The 18,866-nt window shown below is 34.1% G+C and overlaps 2 protein-coding genes across 2 annotated transcripts in view; both read left to right on the top strand.

Moving 5' to 3' along the window:
- Nucleotides 1-13,405, top strand: part of LOC127105033 (protein MET1, chloroplastic) — a 46,116-nt gene extending 32,711 nt beyond the window's left edge. The window contains exons 2-6 of the mRNA XM_051042208.1: nt 11,049-11,155; nt 11,247-11,341; nt 11,500-11,576; nt 12,050-12,170; nt 13,052-13,405. Of these exons, the coding sequence (XP_050898165.1) occupies nt 11,098-11,155; nt 11,247-11,341; nt 11,500-11,576; nt 12,050-12,170; nt 13,052-13,195 (495 nt within the window). The 5' untranslated portion in view covers nt 11,049-11,097 and the 3' untranslated portion in view covers nt 13,196-13,405. The remainder of the gene's footprint in view (nt 1-11,048; nt 11,156-11,246; nt 11,342-11,499; nt 11,577-12,049; nt 12,171-13,051) is intronic.
- Nucleotides 10,306-18,866, top strand: part of LOC127105030 (protein MET1, chloroplastic) — a 61,224-nt gene continuing 52,663 nt past the window's right edge. The window contains exon 1 of the mRNA XM_051042194.1: nt 10,306-10,433. Coding sequence (XP_050898151.1) covers nt 10,408-10,433 — 26 coding nt within the window. The 5' untranslated portion in view covers nt 10,306-10,407. The remainder of the gene's footprint in view (nt 10,434-18,866) is intronic.

The raw sequence follows: 18,866 nt of genomic DNA, 5'->3' as shown, positions 1-18,866 counted from the left end.
AAATGTATGATTATGCACACCATTTTATGTTAATGCAAACATTTTACTTTCGACTTGTTTTGTTATTTTCTTTGTTTTGATTACAATCTTATTGCTTTTGCTTCAAAATCTTCATATTTTTTTGCACATTTCTATTTTCTTCACACTATTCTTGAGTTCTCACAAACTCAGATAAAACCACTCTTTTAAACACACAAAAGTTTCTCAAAACGTTCATGCACAAATCTGTATTTGAGATTTTTCGAGTTTAATCTCTTAAGTGAACCAAACTCGTGATTGTTTACTAAAAATATCAGTAAACACACACGTGAAAGAAATAAAATGAAATAAATATTCACACTAAGGGTATTTAAATCCAAACTTATCCAAATTTAAACCGTAAGTCGATCAAAAAAATTGTAAACCGCATAAAATCAACTATTATTAGATGTACTTTGATATAATTTATGTGAAAACCACTTAGATCAAATTAAATTTTAAATTGATTTTTAAAACCGAATAAAATTGAATCAAACTACACTAAAAATGCCCTTAATTCGCATTAGTTTAGAAGGATCTTTCTATACACTATTTGAAAGACGAATAATCCTTCTAAACAATATCAATATTACCAAAATAGAAAAAAATTGTATTAACAGAATATGATATAGAAATATACTATTTGTAATTTAAAAATTTGATGAAGTTGGAAAATAAATTGCCTTTGTGATCAAATCAATAATTGAATAAAAAAAGTTGTGAGGATTTAAGAAAATTCAAAATATAGTATTGGATATGTTTAAAAATTTAATCACGCACGCACACACCTAGACTTTTGAGAAGTCTTTGAGAAAAAAATGATAGAAAAATCTCTTCCATCTCTTTGATTTAAATTTTATTTAAGTTAGCTCTAATTTGTTCAAGTAATACATCTTTAATTATTTGTAAAATACATCTTTGATTGATTAATACAAAAATGTCTCAACAAATAATGGTTGGTAAAAAGGAATAACTTATAACTAAGTTATCCTATCTTCTATTCTTGTAGTAATACAATAACTTATTAATATTCTCGTAATTTAAACAAAAAGCATTAATGTAGTAACACATTCCTATGCCTAAATTATTACTCCCTACAATAAGTGAGTGATTTAATTGATCATTTTATATATATTAAAAAAAATTAATAAAAGAGAGAAAATGATATTTTTACTAAAGTATCTTTATCATGTATTGAGAATGATGAAAATAATATTAATTAGAAGGTAAAATTGGAAAAAATATCTTAAAAATTAAAATGCATCATTCAATTTGGGACACTCTTTTATTTCAAATGGATCCATGAGTATCAAATAAAAATTTAATCAATTACCACAACACTAGTTAGACAATACTACAAATCATAAAATAGTTAACTTATAAATAAATGATATAAATGATTTTTAGATTAATTAAAAAATTGTAAAAATATAAAAAAAATTATGCGTAAAGGGAGTAGCAAATTCATAGAGCTCTCATTCGTTCTTATTTCCTTCCCACCGCCAAGTTGTTTTTTCCAAGAAACCCTTTTGATTGTAGTTTTTGAAATACCCATTTGTCAAAATCGTTCCTTTTCGTGGTTAAAGCTCCATCTGATGTTGGGCCAGAAGCACCCAAAGAAGAAGGAGAAGAGATTGACCAACCTTATGAACTCAAATTTGTGAAAGGAAGAGATGGTTGAACTTACATTGATGTTATTGCTCCTGGCTGGATCAGCTGATAAGGCTGGAATGTTCAATGTTAGTGATCAAGCATTCACCACCAGGTTTCTACTCTTCGTTTTATTTTCAGACAACTAGATATAGTAAGTGCTTTAACCACCATGCTCGTTTGTTCTGATTGCTTATATTAATATATCATGTTGTGGTTCTGCAACAAAGGTACCTTCACGGGCTGAGTTAACCAATGAATCCTATAAAACATGATAAGACATACATTATTAATTACCAAAGAAAATTTAAAAAACACTAAACATATGCACATCAAGTCTTACTTACAATTCTTTCGGTTACTAATCTGGAGGCATCTGAAACGTAGTATCCATTTGGTCTCAGTCGAGCCTGTAAGATAATGGAAATTGTGTCCTTTTCATTGATTTGAATAGAATATATATACATCAATATGTAACATTTGGTCAACCATCTAATTATGATATAACATAATTATAGGAAACTAATTATGACTAATTATAACAAATTATTCTATTTTATCACACCCCCGCAGTCGAAGCGGGAGGTTCACAAACGCTTAGACTGGTCCGAAAATCATCAAAGAGAATGCGAGGAAGTCCTTTGGTGAAGATGTCTGTGGTCTGATGTCTTGAGGGAACATGAAGGACGCGAGCATGACCACGAGCTACCTTTTCCCGAACAAAATGAATGTCCATCTCAATATGCTTAGTGCATTGATACTGCACAGGATTACCAGATAGATAGATGACACAAACATTGTCACAATACACCAAAGTGGTCTGAGGAATAGGAAAACGGAGTTCCAGGAGAAGATTGTGAATCCAACACGATTCAAAGGCAACATTGGCAAGCCCCCTATATTCGACTTCAACACTGGAACGAGAGAGAGAGTTGACTGCCTTTTGGAAGACCAAGAAATAAGGTTGTCACCTAGAAAAACACAGTACCCAGATGTAGAACGTCTTGTGTCAGGACATCCACCCCAATCAGCGTCAGTGTAGGAGATAAGCTTTGTAATGTAAGATGGGGATAAGTGTAGTCCAAAATGTAAGGTGCCCTGAACATGGCGCAAAATGCGCTTAAGAGCGAGTATGTGTTCCGTGCGAGGGGCATGCATGTGAAGACAAACTTGTTGAACATCATATGATATATCAGGTCGAGTGAAGGTGAGATACTGTAGGGCCCCTACAAGACTCCGTTACAAGGAGGGATCCTCATAAGAAGTGCCAGAGGAGGTGTTGAGTTTCTGCTTGGTGTCAACAGGAGTAGCTGATGGTTTACAAGACGCCATGCCAGCACGTTCAATGATCTCTGATGCATAAGTGCTTTGACTGAGAAATATACCATCAGGATGACGAGATACTACAATACCCAGAAATTAACTCAGAGGGCCTAAATCCTTCATTGCGAAATCAAATGCTAAGAGTGAGATAATTGATTGGCGGAGGACCTGAGTGGAGGTGATGAGGATGATGTCATCTACATACAGCAGAATGTAGGCCATGTCTAAACCTTGTCGATATATGAAGAGAGAGTGGTCTGATGTGCTATGGCGAAAGCCAATGGTGGCGACATAGTCAGCAAAACGTTGGTACCATGCCCTAGGCGCTTGCTTGAGACCATACAATGACTTCTTCAACCGACATACATAATCTAGATGATGGAGGTCGCGAAAACCCAATGGTTGATGCATGTAAACAGTCTCATGAAGATCACCATGTAAAAATGCATTATGGACATCCAGTTGATGAATGGGCCAGGATTTGGAGAGAGCAGTGGTAAGCATTGTTCGAAATGGTAGCGGGTTTCACCACGGGGCTAAAAGTCTCATCACAATCCACACCTGCAACTTGTGACCTGGCATCACCTACAAGACGAGCATTATAACGCTCAAAGGAGCCATCAGAAATTTTCTTATGCCTAAAAATCCACATACATCGAATAAGCGCATCAAATTCAGATTGCATTGCGAATTTCCAATTCGGGTCTGATAAGGCTAGTTTGGAGTTTTTAGGTATGGGAGAGATGGTGTGGTAAGAGTGAGAGATTGATAAGTTAAATATCGCGCGGGGTTTGACAATGCCTTTCATGCTTCGGGTGGTGATGGTTCGTGTAGGTGGAGGTGGATGTAGTTGAATTGATGGTGGTGATTGAGAGTTTATTGTAATGGGTGTGTTGATCGAAGAGGTAGGAGATGATGATTGTTGGTTTATTGAGGGTAATGGTTGGTCAATTGGGATTGTGGGTGTTGGTTGGTTATGTGCAACAGGTGGTGAAATTTGATTTTGCCACTGATGTATAAGGTATGGGTGAAGGTCATCATCTAGGAATAGATAAGAGTGAGGTGAAGGGGAGTGTATCTTAGTGAAGGGAAATTGAGTTTCATCAAAGATAACATGCCTCGAAATTATTAATTTTCTATTAGACAAATCAAAATACTTATAACCTCTATGATTCGGCGGATAACCCAAGAAGACACATGGAGTATAGCGGGGTTGTAACTTATGAATGGTAGATGACGGGAATAATGGATAACATAGACAACCAAAGACTTTGAGATATGTGTACGTGGGATCACGATGATACATGAGTTGTGTTGGTGACTAATTATGAAGTGTTTTACAGGGAATAATATTTAACAGGTAAGTTGCCATGTGGAGAGCGTGATGCCAATACGATGGGGGAACAAAAGAATGAGCTAGCATAGTGCGTATCATATTATTAATGGTTCTTATTTTGCGTTCCGCTTTCCCATTTTGTGAGGATGTGTGGAGACAAGAGAAATGAAAAACTAGACCATGATCAGTGCAATATTTTTGAAAAAGCTCACTATTATATTCACCGCCATTGTCACATTGAAATGTTTTGACTTTTTGGAAAAATTGAGTTTGAATGAGTTAAGTGACTTGAACGTTTCAAACACATGAGATTTTATGCTAATAGGAAAAGTCCACAAGAATTTTGTAAAATCATCTAAGAATAAGACATAATATTTATGATCAACAAAACTTAAAATTGGAGACGTCCATAAATCACTATGTAAAATGTCAAAAGGCATCAAAGTCGTAGTTTAAGAATCAAAAAATGACAATTTAACATGTTTTCCTAAAACACAATAGTCACAAACGACAGAATAATTAAAAGGTTCACAACATATGAACTTATTTTTGCGAAGGAAATTCAAAACAGACACGCCAGGATGACCAAGACGACTATGCCAAAGACTGGATGTGAGACCGACAAAACTGGGAGGAGTGGTAACTGGATAAAGATCTCCATGACTGTCACATCTGAGAAGGGTGATCCCCATCTGAAAATCAGAGACAGTAAAACCAAAAGGATCAAAGGAAACATAAACATTGTTGTCAGTGGTGAGTCGTATCAAAAAGTAACTCAGAGAACCCAACTCCACTGCAATGGAAGCATGGAATCGCTTGGAAGATAATTTTCTAGGACAACGTCCTCAGGTGTATGCAACCTACTGAAGACACCTCTCAGCGTGGCAAGTCCGCCGCTCTGATACCATGTAAGATAATGGAAATCATGTCCTTCTCATTGATCTGAATAGAATATATATACATCAATATGTAACATTTGGCCAACTATCTAATTATGATACAACATAATTATAGGAAATTAATTATGACTAATTATAACAAAATAATCTATTCTATTAGAGCCCTCTTCCACTTCTCATGTTAGTTGAAAATGGTTTCCGATCACGACTCATGGAGTCCCCAATAGCTAAACCGAAGGCTAGTCAAGAACGAAGAACACAATATCGACCCTCTCCTCGACGGTACGAAAGTAGAGTCGTTAGTTGAAAATGTTATTGTTTCTTCAGGTTTGAAGATGGTGTTGAACGTTTCGTTAGGGTTGAAACTAGTTTTGTGTCGTTGAGGTTAAATGGTGAAGTATGTTTCGTTAGGATTGAAATCACGTTGTTTCGTCAGAGGTTGTTTCTTGATGAAAATGAAAATATGCAACTCAAGAAACAAGTTAGATAGATTTGTATAAACTGATTAAATGATATCATCACGGTTGTTTTTCAAAATCGTTGTGATATATGATGAAATGTATAAAAATATGCCATGTCTTAAGCAAATAAAATTTTAAAAAAATAATAAAATATATATCACAACAATGTTTTTAGTCAACCGTCGTGATATCATATTTACATTAATTATATTTTATAAAAAAAGCGGCAGGTCTTAAGCAAATAATTTTTTTTTAAAATAATAAAAAATATATCACAACAGTGTTTTTAGTCAACCGTGGTGATATCATTTTGGTAATTTATAAAAAAAGCGTCAGGTTTTAAGTTATTAAATTTTTAAAAAAAATAGAAAAAAAACACCACAACGGTTTGTTTAAATAACTGTAGTGATATATCTTTCTTTGTTTAAATACAAATTAATGGTGGTGCTAAATTCAGAAGAAAATCACGAATTAGCAGACGCTGAGAGTCTAACTCATGAAACGTCAATTGATATCACCATTATTGTTTTAAAAAACCGTAGTAATAAATTATCAATTAATTAAAAAATAAAAAATTATATACGCATCTGAATTTAGATATATCACCACATTTCTTTGAAGGATCATGATAATGGTGCCATGGTTGTATCTACTTTTTGTAATAGTGATCCCTTACAGTCTTCTTTCTTTTCTCTATAACTTGATCCTCTGAAGCCACTGTTTTTTCCTGAGAATCTTTTGTTCTTTTTTGTTTGATACCAAAATCTTTTGATAATAAATGCCATTTCTTCATCATCAAAATGTTCTTCAGAAGTTCCTGCATGAGTTGCATCTTCAGAATCCCAAATTTTAGAAGACTTGGCATGTTTAGTAACACATTTTAAAGCAAGAGACTTTGATTTCTTGGTAGGTTCATCATCATTGTACTCCATCTCCTGACTTTGGAGATTTCTTATTTGGCTTTCAGGACTTATTGTGTTTACATCTTTGGCTTCCTGAATGGTTGTCACATTTGGTATGTTTCTAACAGGAAGACTCCTAAGAATCTTCTTGATATGATCAGAAGTTGTATATCTCTTGTTCAGAACTTGAAGACCAGATACCAGAACTTAAAACCTTGAAAACATGGCTTCAATATCTTTATCTTCTTTCATTTTGAACATTTGATACTATTGGACCAAGAGGTTATCATTTGCCTCTTTTACTTGTTGGTTTCCTTCATATGTAGCATATAAGGATTCAAATATGGTTTTAGAAATAGATTTGTCAAAAATCTTGATGTATTTATAGTGGGGTAGAACATTTACCAAAACGCCTCTAACTTTGTGATGTTTCCTATAAGTCTTCTTTTGAGCATGTGTGAGACTTTTTATGTCAGTTACCATTCCTATTCCATTAACTAGAATATAAGTGTCATCTTTAAGAATGTCCTACAACTAATCATCAAGACCTATGATGTAAGTGTACATCTTAATTTTCCATCATTCAAACTCTATAGAGTCTCCACTGAAAGTTTGAGGTCTAGTTGTATAGTTATTCTTTTTAGAAGCATTATTATCATAGTTTACAATAACAGTGTTTTTGGAACCAAAGGTTTCAGACATATCAATCATGTTTTTCTCTCAGGATCTTTTCTATATCACGATTAAGTATTTAAAGTACATACCATGCTCTGATGCCAACTAGATGTGAGAAAAACACAAGAAAAGGTGATGGTTAAACTGTGTTAGGTTTTTCTTTCTTTTCTAAAAATTCTCTTATTAGATTCTGAGCATACAATATAGAATCTGAATCAGAGTTAAGTGTTTAGTAGTGGATTAAAAAGAATTCAAAGGTAGAAAGGATATATATATATATATATATATATATATATATATATATATATATATATATATATATATATATATATATATATATAGAGAGAGAGAGAGAGAGAGAGAGAGAGAGAGAGAGAGAGAGAGAAGCAATTCTCTTGGTTCTTCCTACAACCGGAAGTAGTTCAGTCCCCTTGCAACTCTAAGAGATTTCACTATAATCAAAATTGATTACAATTGCTCAAGCACAAAACCAGAGACTTCCAATGCTCAGACACACAAGTAAGAGACTTCTAATGCCCAAACGCACAAGCAAGAGACTTCAGATGCTCAAGCACTTAAGCAAGAGACTCCAAATTCTCAAGCACACAGGCAAAAAACTTCTTACAATCTAACTTATAAAGAAAATATTGTCTATTTCTTACACTTGATATACAATAAAGAGGTATAAACAAAATACAACACACTAATACTCTTTTAGACTTAGGAATTTCTAGAGTATACAAGTGTTAAGAAATTATAAGTTAAACTTGTGCTTTTTGTTTGACAGGGTAATAACTCTTTTATTGTCAAATGGGTATGTATTTTTCTACAAAAGGAATTATATGTTGCATCCCAGTGTCTTATGTAGATTTTTTCTTAAGTCTTCATGTGATCAAAAGAAGGCAAAATGTCCCTAGAGTCTGATAGTGGCCTATTAGAATCTCATCGATCCTTGCGTTGACTAGATCTTTAGAGTTTGAATCTCCAGAGTCTGGATCTTAAGAGGCTGAGTCTTTAGAGTTTGGATTTTTAGAGGCTGACTTCATTCAGAGTCAAAGTCAGAGTCTTCAGATTTTGGTCTTCAGCTTCAGATCTTTCAGAATCTGGATCTTTTGCTTCTCTTTAAATATCTATTCTTAGTACCATTACTAAGTTCTCTTCAGAAATTTTAGTCCATTATTCTTTAAATATTTTCTTATCATCAAAACCTTAAAGATATGCTACAAATCAATTTTATTTCAATAATATACCTTAGTGTCTTTATCCGTTTTATGCGCCTTTAAGCACAAATTTGAAAATTCATCATCTGAGTTCGAACTAGAAGATGAAGAGGATCCCTCGTCTTCGTCTTCTAAAGTGATATAAGCCTATGACCTTTGGTATGATATAAGCCATGACCTTTGGTATGATTACCTTTGAGACATGTAGTGAGGTAATAACCTGAGTTTCCACATTTATAACATGTAACACTTTCTTCCTTTTACTTTTCTTCTTTCTCACGTGGATGAGATTTCTTAAAGTTGATTAAATTCATGTCAGAGTGCTTAAATTGGTATTTCTTTATGTATTGATTATAACGCTTGACAGATAACCCCATTTATTTCTCTTTGGAAGAATCTTCGTCATAACTTTCATCATTTTCCTCTATTTTCCTTGCCTTGGAAACGAGGCTTTCAAGGAGATGCCCAACTTCTCTTATTTCATTTCTCTTTCTTTTTGGTATTTACTCCAATGTCACAAACCTTCTTAATTCATTTTCGTGTTCAATCAATTTTCTAAATAAGATCGAAACACCGAAAGTATTTAGATCATTTGATTCATTAATGATTGTAACCTTAATGTGTCATTCCCTAGACACTGATCTCAAAAATTTTGTTAGCACATTCTTTATTAGAAATGTATGCATCCAAATTTTCTAACTCGTGGATTAAGTGGAGAAAACAAGTATGCATGGATTCCACAACTTCACCAAGTTCCATACGAAATAGTTCATACTCCTCTGTCAACATTTTAATTCTAGATTCCTTAACATTTGTATCCTCATGGAGCATTTGAAGAGCATTCCACATTGATTGTGTAGTTTTATGATGTGAAATTGAGTAATGCACTTTTGCACTTTACATGGAAATATGTTCTCTGCCTTCAAATCATAAGATGTTTTTTGAGTTTCTTCATCCGACCATTAGATTGATTAAAAAATAGTAACTCGTGGATTAAGTGGAGAAAACAAGTATGCATGGATTCCACAACTTCACCAAGTTCCATACGAAATAGTTCATACTCCTCTGTCAACATTTTAATTCTAGATTCCTTAACATTTGTATCCTCATAGAGCATTTGAAGAGCATTCCACATTGATTGTGTAGTTTTATGATGTGAAATTGAGTAATGCACTTTTGCACTTTACATGGAAATATGTTCTCTGCCTTCAAATCATAAGATGTTTTTTGAGTTTCTTCATCCGACCATTAGATTGATTAAAAAATAGTAACTCGTGGATTAAGTGGAGAAAACAAGTATGCATGGATTCCACAACTTCACCAAGTTCCATACGAAATAGTTCATACTCCTCTGTCAACATTTTAATTCTAGATTCCTTAACATTTGTATCCTCATAGAGCATTTGAAGAGCATTCCACATTGATTGTGTAGTTTTATGATGTGAAATTGAGTAATGCACTTTTGCACTTAACATGGAAATATGTTCTCTGCCTTCAAATCATAAGATGTTTTTTGAGTTTCTTCATCCGACCATTAAATTGATTAAAAAATATTACTTTCAAAAATCAGAATTTGAAAATAGTTTTGCACGGTAGGAGATTTACACAAAATTTTATATGATTTTTGGACATAATGATTGAATGATTAAATCAAAGAAAAAAAATACGATAGATAAAAGAATACTATCATAATCAATACATCAATTAATCAAAATCATTCTATACTTATACCTCTAACTAATAATTTATCCTAAATTATTATTTAAACAAATGATTTATAAATTAATTATAAAATTGCAAAAATGACGTTAAAAATATAAAAATTTCCCGGGTAAAGCTCTTGAAGAAACCCTTCTTCTTATTGTTGTTTCTCAAATACCCATTTGTCAAAACCGTTCCTTTTCGTGGTTAAAGCTTCATCTGATGTTGAGTCAGAAGCATCCAAAGAGGTAGATATTGACCAACCTTATGGACTCAAATTTGTGAAAGGAAGAGATTAGCTGACAAGGCTTAGGGTTTGTTTCTTGAAGCTTATACATAGCTTAAAAAATACCTAATAGTTTAGATAATAACTGTTTCATTTTAGTTTATTTTTTTGTCAGGGAGAATAGCTTATACATAAGCATTTTATGGTATGGTAAGCGCTTATACATAAGCATTTTCACAAGTTGTTTTCAGCTGATTTTGACACGCGCCCCATGATAGCTTAAAAATAGCCAATAGTTTAGATAACAACAGTTTCATTTTAGTTTATTTTTTGTTATGGAAAATAGCTTATACATAAGCATTTTATGATAAGCGCTTATTTAAGTTGTTTATCCAAACATGAACTTATTTGGTCAAGATTGAGCTTATGACTGTGGAGTTTCATATTGCATTAATATTTTTTAGACTTTAATACTTTGAGATTAGTGATATCATATCATGCTCAAAGCGGGTAACTGGAGGCCTAATTTAGTGAAGGTTGGCTTGAGGTTGTATGATAAAGAAAGTGTCCTATGTGCATTAAATAGAGGCCTATAGTGTTTGAGATATGGCTGAATCAAAATGTTCAACATTTGCAGTGCTGTTTTTGGGACCGAAATTTGGCCAGCCGCGGAATATGGAAGAACAATGTACACAATTCGCCAAAGAATAGGCCCGTTACTCATGAGAATGCAGAAAAGATATGGTAAGTTTATTGTGTATGCATTTTTGCAATGTTTCCCTGATTGTGAACTTAGCACATGGATCTGTGAACCATGCTTTCCGTTTCTTCACAGGAAAGATAGAAACAGGTGGTGAGTTCACTGAGAAGGAGATCATCAGAGCTGAAAGGAACTCTGGTGTAGTCAGTAGCAAAGTCAGGGAAATTCAAGTAAGTTTCTTTAAATTTAAACTACAAAATTGTATTTCTTAAATTTTCAAACCCTTTTTTTTATATAAGATATTTTATTTTCTATTGAAATATGTCACTACTGTATCTCCATGTGGGGTTACAACCGTTTTCATTCCTCAATCTTGTAAAAATTCCAGATGCAAAACTACCTAAGGAAAAAGGAACTGAAAGAGCGTCGGGAAAATGATTTGAGAGAAGGCTTACGACTATACAAGTAAGACTCTGTCGACTCAGAAGATCGTTTTCTTTCTGTTCTTATTACGTTTTTTAACAGTTTTCCTTCATTTCAAAATGGAATTATAATGTTCAATCTGCTATAGAGATTAAGTGCAGTTCCTTGTCTAGAAGTGTCATTTCGCTCATGTCATTATTGGGCATTTTATGAAATTTTGGTTTTTAACATATAATCATGCATATATACAAAAATCATGACGGTGAGCTGGATTTAGTAAATATTTCCCTTTATTACTTAATTGCTTATTAAAATAAGGAATGAAGGACCGGTGACTTTGTTCTTGTAAAGACAAGGTGTACATGACAGTTTTATATGAAATTATAATCTGCAACGCCTAGTTTGAGACAAGAAAAAGTGTTAATTTCAAAGTATATACATCCAGAATAGGATTAAAAGAATTAATGATATCTTCCTGATAATCCTAATGTCCGTTACTTGTTTAAATGTTGAAGGAATGCTAAGTATGAGGAAGCATTAGAGAAATTTGAGTCAGTTTTGGGAACAAAGCCAGAGCCTGATGAAGCAGCAGTGGCAAGTTATAATGTTGCTTGTTGTTACTCTAAGCTGAATCAGGTATATATGTTTGTTCACTTTACAAATTGTATGTGCTGTATTTAGTCTGTGTATAACTTTCTGAATATATTAAATCCCTCTAAATATGTAGTGACTAATTTGTTCCAGTAATCCCTCTATATATGTACATTAAATCCCTCAATCGCATCTTTTCATTGATTAGTATTATAACATGTCACAAGTAGTTGGGGAGTGCCGAGTACAAAGGAAGCCATTTAGGAAAGCATGTTCCATTCCAACTTAATACTACACCATTTTGGACTCATTTAAGTCCCACATTGGCTAGAACATCACACAAGCAAGTGTTTATAAATGTCTTACATGCTAGTTGGATCGCCGAGCTGAGTAGCGCCAGCTTGTGACCCATGTGGGGGCATCAAGGTGATGGAACATGGCTAAGGCTTAACAGGTTGGTCTTGTGGTTGCACCATGCTGGCTTGCCCACTCCAAGTTATGAGTTAACCCACGGGACTTGTGCGAAGGCATGGGTCTTGTTGGTCTTAGACAGGAGGGTATAGCGTGAGGCTGGTTTCACAGAGCAGCGAACACTTCCTACTCCTGACAGTGGAGGGATTACAGGCCGCTGCACCATCAGCCCACTAAAACCTAGTGAGTCTAGCCCCTTGAACCATCACTTTTTCGGTTCATGGTTCATACTAGAAAAGAAATTTGACAATGGGAGTTCTGAAAATATGAATCACACAATGAAACACATTCTATGTATTTAAACCTAAACAATAATACATTTTTAAAACAGATTCAAGCGGCACTTTCTACACTTGAAGAAGCTCTAAAATCTGGTTTTGAAGACTTTAACTCTACAAGTTATAATATCATATTTGTTGCTAAATAAGCTGCCTAATGCTGTTGTTGTTTAACAGAGAATCAGAACTGATCCTGACCTTGCAAATGCAAGGGCATCCCCGGAATTCGACCCATTATTGAAAAGATTCGATGAATCATTTATCAACGAGAACGCCATCAATGCCATCAAATCAATTTTTGGAATATTTAATAAGAAATAACTCCTCTACGTAGACACAAGAAAACAATCGGTTTAGCTCTAAGGAATTGATTGAGCAAATATGATTCCATCACATTTGATTTCGCCATGTATATTTTGTAGTTAATTATAGGTCTCAATTTTTTTGTTGCCACCTTTGCAGGATCATGTTTTATGTACTAGTATGATATATAAGAAACTTATGATCAATAAAATTGTCCATTTCCATCAATACTTTTAATAACACCAATATCACAGCTCAATAGCTTGTTATATGTTGCTTCTTTCATTCACTCTGACCCCAAGACATGTATGAGAGGCTTGAAATTCAAGCCTCTTATCTGGTCCATCCAATTTTCCACTAGTAGTTGGAATAGAAAAGAGATTGCATGGTAATGTTACTTGGACATGGTTTGAGCATTGTATTATTTTTTTGTTTATGTGATACTTATTTATGTAATGCCACGGAGCTGTAATTTCTTATTCTCTCTTTGAGCTTATGATTGTGGAGTTTGATATTAGCATTAATATTTTTTTATAAGAATAACCTCTGAACTTTGGTACTTTGAGATTAGTGATATCATATCATGCTCAAATCTCAAATAATGCATTATAAGTTTTTAAAATAATCCATTTAGCTACTTTTAATGATGCATTATAAGCTTTTCAAAGAATCCATTTAACTATTTAAATGACTTTTCACCTATAGTCACAACTAATGGTCAATAATCACATTCATTATAATGATGATTAATCTCAACATTTTGAACATGACTTTGGTACACTTTAAGATTAGTGGTATCATATAGGTAATTGGAGGCCTAATTTAGTGAAGATTGTATGATCAAGTAATTGTACATTACATGAGGTGTCATTTTGTATTTATGAACTTCAAAATTCTTTTTTGAAAATTAAAACAATATACTTTATGTTTGATCCATAATGTTTGAGATTGGACTGAATCAAAATGTTCAATATCCATATTGTTGTTTTTGTTGGTGGAGAGAAAGCTTTGTTTGGAAACAAAGGTTTATGTGTTGAGAAAATTCCAAAAACTTCAATAAATTATGTTTTTAAGATTTATGATGAAGATCATGATCATAGAAGCATTCTCTTTGGTTATAAACATGTAACGCTCTTGATCATTGTTGTTATCTTCATCGCCGTGGTTTGATCTGTAGGAACGTCATGATTTGAAGAGCAAATAAGTTACAGAAATGTCAAAAGGAAGCAATTAAAAAAAGGAAATTATCATATTTTCACCAAATGGATATTGATGCTGATGAATAGTCATTTGGATGAAGATAATTTAATCAACCATGGTGGTACCAGAAAGGTTTATCAAGTCGCGTTAAAGAAAAATGGGACGGTAGTGGTTGTGAAGCAACTAGAGGAAGGTGATGGAATGAGGATTTTAGGGAAAATCAGGCATAGAAATATACTTAAACTCTATGCTGGCTTTTTAAAGGAGGAACCAACCTTTTAGTTTTTGAGTATATGCCAAATGGTAATCTTTTTGAAGCTCTTCGTAGAAATATGTAAGACGAGAAAGTTGCTTGGGATTGGAATCACAGGTATAAATTGCATTGGGAGGTGCAAAAAGGATTTTCTATTTGCACCATGATTGTTCTCCACTTGTTATTCATAGCAGCATCTTGGTGTTGCAAGGTTTGCTGAGAAATCTCAGATGGGTTATAGCTTTTTTACTGGTACACATGGTTATATCACTCCTGGTATGTTTTGATAATGCTTTCCACAAGAAATTTCAATATACTATTGTTAGTTTTAAAAGTATCTCATGTTTTATTTGCACAATCATTATTCGTGACATTTTATTATAAGCATTTGTGGGTTCGAACCCCTGTAGTCAGGAAATCCCTCATGTGCTGCAATCATATGATCTAGATTGTTAAATTAATTAAGACCAGCTGGTCTGCATTTGCCGTAATCGAATCTATTATACAAGGTTGGATGTGAGACATCGGATTGATCAGATGGTAAAAAATGCATGACTTTGTCAATTATGTGATTTCATAATTGCAAGAAATACATATCCATAATATATATTAAGCATGATTTTATATTGCATTCTGGAACTATAGATGCAGCATAAAAGTATTTTGAGGTATCCGCAACATCGCATTGGCCGTAATTTCCTGCCATATAAAAGTTTGCAGCATAACCACAACTGCAACCACGATTTAAAGTATGCTAGTAAGCCAACTATAACAAACAAACAGTGAATATGGAAGATGCCGATGGGATGCTAAATATTAGGAAGCATTAGAGAAAAGCCAGAAAATGAAGCAGCAACACTCAAAAGTTATAATGTTGATTGTTGATACTCTAAGCTAAACCAGGTATGCATTTCACTACATTGGTTTTGAATCATTTTTTTGAGTGTATTTAGTTTGCGTATAACTTTCTGAATAGATTTAATCCTTCTATATATGTTGTGACTAATTCAGTCCTATATATGTATTATAACATCAACCACAACATTTAAGAAAGCATGTTCTAACTTAATACTACACCATTCTAGATTCATTAAGTCCCGTGTTGGCTAGAACATCACACAAGTAAGTGTTTATAAATGTCTGATATGCTAGTTAGTTCGCTGAGCTGAGTAGCGCCAGCTTGTGACCCATGTGGGGGCAATAAGGTGATGGAACATGGCTAAGGCTTAACAGGTTGGTCTGGTGGTTGCACCATGCTGGCCTGCCCGCTCCAAGTTGTGAGTTGACCCATGAGACTTGTGCGAAGGCACCTGTCTTGTGTGTCTTAGACAGGAGGGTATAGCGTGAGGCTGGTTTCACAGAGCAGCGAACACTTCCTACTCTTGACAGTGGAAGGATCACGGGCCGCTGTACCTCCAGTCCATAACACCTGGTGAGCCTAGTCCCTTGAACCCTCTCTTTTTGGGAGGTGGGGTTCATACATTTTGGGGTGCCATGTCCTTAAAAAGTAATGAATGCTTAAATACTTGTGCGAAGGCACCTGTCTTGTGTGTCTTAGACAGGAGGGTATAGCGTGAGGCTGGTTTCACAGAGCAGCGAACACTTCCTACTCTTGACAGTGGAAGGATCACGGGCCGTTGTACCTCCAGTCCATAACACCTGGTGAGCCTAGTCCCTTGAACCCTCTCTTTTTGGGAGGTGGGGTTCATACATTTTGGGGTGCCATGTCCTTAAAAAGTAATGAATGCTTAAATTTCCATGATTTACAAACACCATGATGCATGTAACACCCCGATAAAATATGATAATTATTTAATTTAACTTTAATAGTATATTATGATGATAATATGAATGAGAGGGTATTATTCTTCAAAATAAAAGATAAACCATTCATATATATTATTATTAGTATATTTATTAATTTAATTAAATAATTGGAATATTATTGGATTATTATTATTGGAATAATAAAGTTGGAATTGGAACGATTTTTGGAATCAGTAAAGAGTCCCATTTGGTAAAAAGGTTATTTACACGTGAAAACAGAGAACACGTAATAATTGGGAGAAAAGAGAAGAAACTGAGAAAGGGAGAAGAAGAGGCTAGGGCTCAAGAGGAGAATTCACGATTGTTGAAGGTCAAAGAATCAATTGCCGGATTAACTCAGGTAAGGGGGGTTTATCGTCGTTTAATGGGTATTATGGGTTAACATGTAATGGGTAGTAATAAGCCATTGAATCGACTCTAATTAGGTTTTGAGAAATACCCTTGAATTGTGATGAATAAATTACGTTAAAACTGTGAATGAATCTATAATTGGATGAGTCGTAATTTTCTGGACGTGTAGCTTTTTACGGAAGCGAAATCGGAGGTCCGGAAGTCCTCCAACGGCGAAAAATGCGGGTAATTCTGCATTCTGTTCGTGGTTAGCGCAGGAACAGCTTTCTGTCTTGCGTTAACCGGTTAACCCATGGCGTTAACCGGTTAACACTGTTATGATAATTAAAAAAATTAATTTCTGTTTTGCGTTAACGGGTTAACCCAGGGCGTTAACGGGTTAACACTGTTATAATTTGCCAAAAAACGTATTCTGTCTTGCGTTAACAGGTTAACCCAGGGCGTTAATAGGTTAACACTGTTGAAATACTGTAAAAATTGTATTCTGTCTTGCGTTAACAGGTTAACCAAATGCGTTAACAGGTTAACACTGTTTGAAAAGTGAAAAATTGATATTTAAATATTGTGTACGTTTTGGAATGGAATTATGTGTACATATTTGATGATTGGCCTATATTGGTGAATGATATATTGCATGTATGATATAGTAGGGATCATTTCCCGTTGTTTTGAGCAGTATAGGTATTAGTAGAGTGTGCTAATACTGTGATTTATTATTTGGCATGACATGATATGATTCTGTGATAAATATGCTGATGATGTATGATGGTATGCATAATGCTGTGAATATATCTATTATGTATGCAATTGTGGATGGACTGTTTATGGCTTAGAGTGTGAGCATATGTCCATTGTGGATTGTTGTTGATGTTTGCATGCTAGGTGATTTAGCGTGCATAGCATGGCCTTTATGGTGGTAGCTAATTCCCATGGTGAGGAATTAGTGAGTGAGTCACTAGGTCTCAAATGAGTGGGACTAGTGAGCTTGGTAGCCGTATCTGGGTTTGATCGGTGAGGTTGAACTATGTGTTCACGAATAGTCGGTACCGCATGCATGGGGTCTCATTTCATAATGTATGGATGGCGTATAATATGAATGGATGTATTCCAATATTATATGATATTTTATAATGCTTAGGAACTCACCCTTACAACTATGTTTCAGGTAACGAGCAGTGATTGAGTAGAAGCTAGTGCTTGGAGTCTAGTGTAGTTCCTTAGTGGGTCATGCTCTGGTCTATGTAACATCGGGACGGGATGTTTTACTTGTTTTCATTTTGGTTGTTGAACAACTTTACATGTAATGTGTTACATGGTTTACATGTTGTTAGATTTCTATCCGCTGCGTATTGTGCAATGTTTTATTTTGATTAATAAACGAGCATGACAAGATATTTTGGTGAATGGTGTGAAGTGTCAAGTGTGACACCTTGAAATTGCATATCTACTCTGATTCATATTTTGTTGTTTTAATTAATTATTGGGGTATTTTAGAAGGGTGTTACAATGCACCCCTCTTGGATCCTTTCTCATATAATCCTTATTTTTACTTACAGTTTGTATTTGTATATTAGGATAAGTTCGTTCTTCTTGTGGCACCAACCATTGAGTTTCACCAAATTTCTATGCCTCAATTGACTTCTGCTGAGTATTGCTTTATACCCTGTCATGAATCTGTATCTAGTGATAGCAACATTTAGATTATTATATTTGGAATAGTATTCAATGCTACAATTGTAAACTATCCTTTTTCGAGGATGAAGCATTTTGTCGTGGAAGATCCTAATATTTAAAAATTTCAGACATTTAGTTTCATTTCTACAGACTTGCTATTATATTAGAATACAAGTTGAAGATCTTTACACTCTCATTTCGTTTCTCTTAATTTTAAATATTTTCACTTAGTGATTAAACATCAACACATTACTCACATTTGACAGCAAAAACTACTTTGTAAATTAGCTTGCTTGCTGGCTTATAATATTTTCTATACTTGTGCTTCTAATTGGTAGATTGGTTGAAGTGAACACCATTATTATGTTCATGTGTTTATCGTTT

The sequence above is a fragment of the Lathyrus oleraceus genome, chromosome 7, assembly GCF_024323335.1.
Source record: "Lathyrus oleraceus cultivar Zhongwan6 chromosome 7, CAAS_Psat_ZW6_1.0, whole genome shotgun sequence".
In the NCBI taxonomy this organism is placed as follows: domain Eukaryota; kingdom Viridiplantae; phylum Streptophyta; class Magnoliopsida; order Fabales; family Fabaceae; genus Lathyrus; species Lathyrus oleraceus.
The sequence above is the reverse complement of the archived record's forward strand: the minus strand, read 5'-3'. Positions and strand labels throughout refer to the sequence as shown.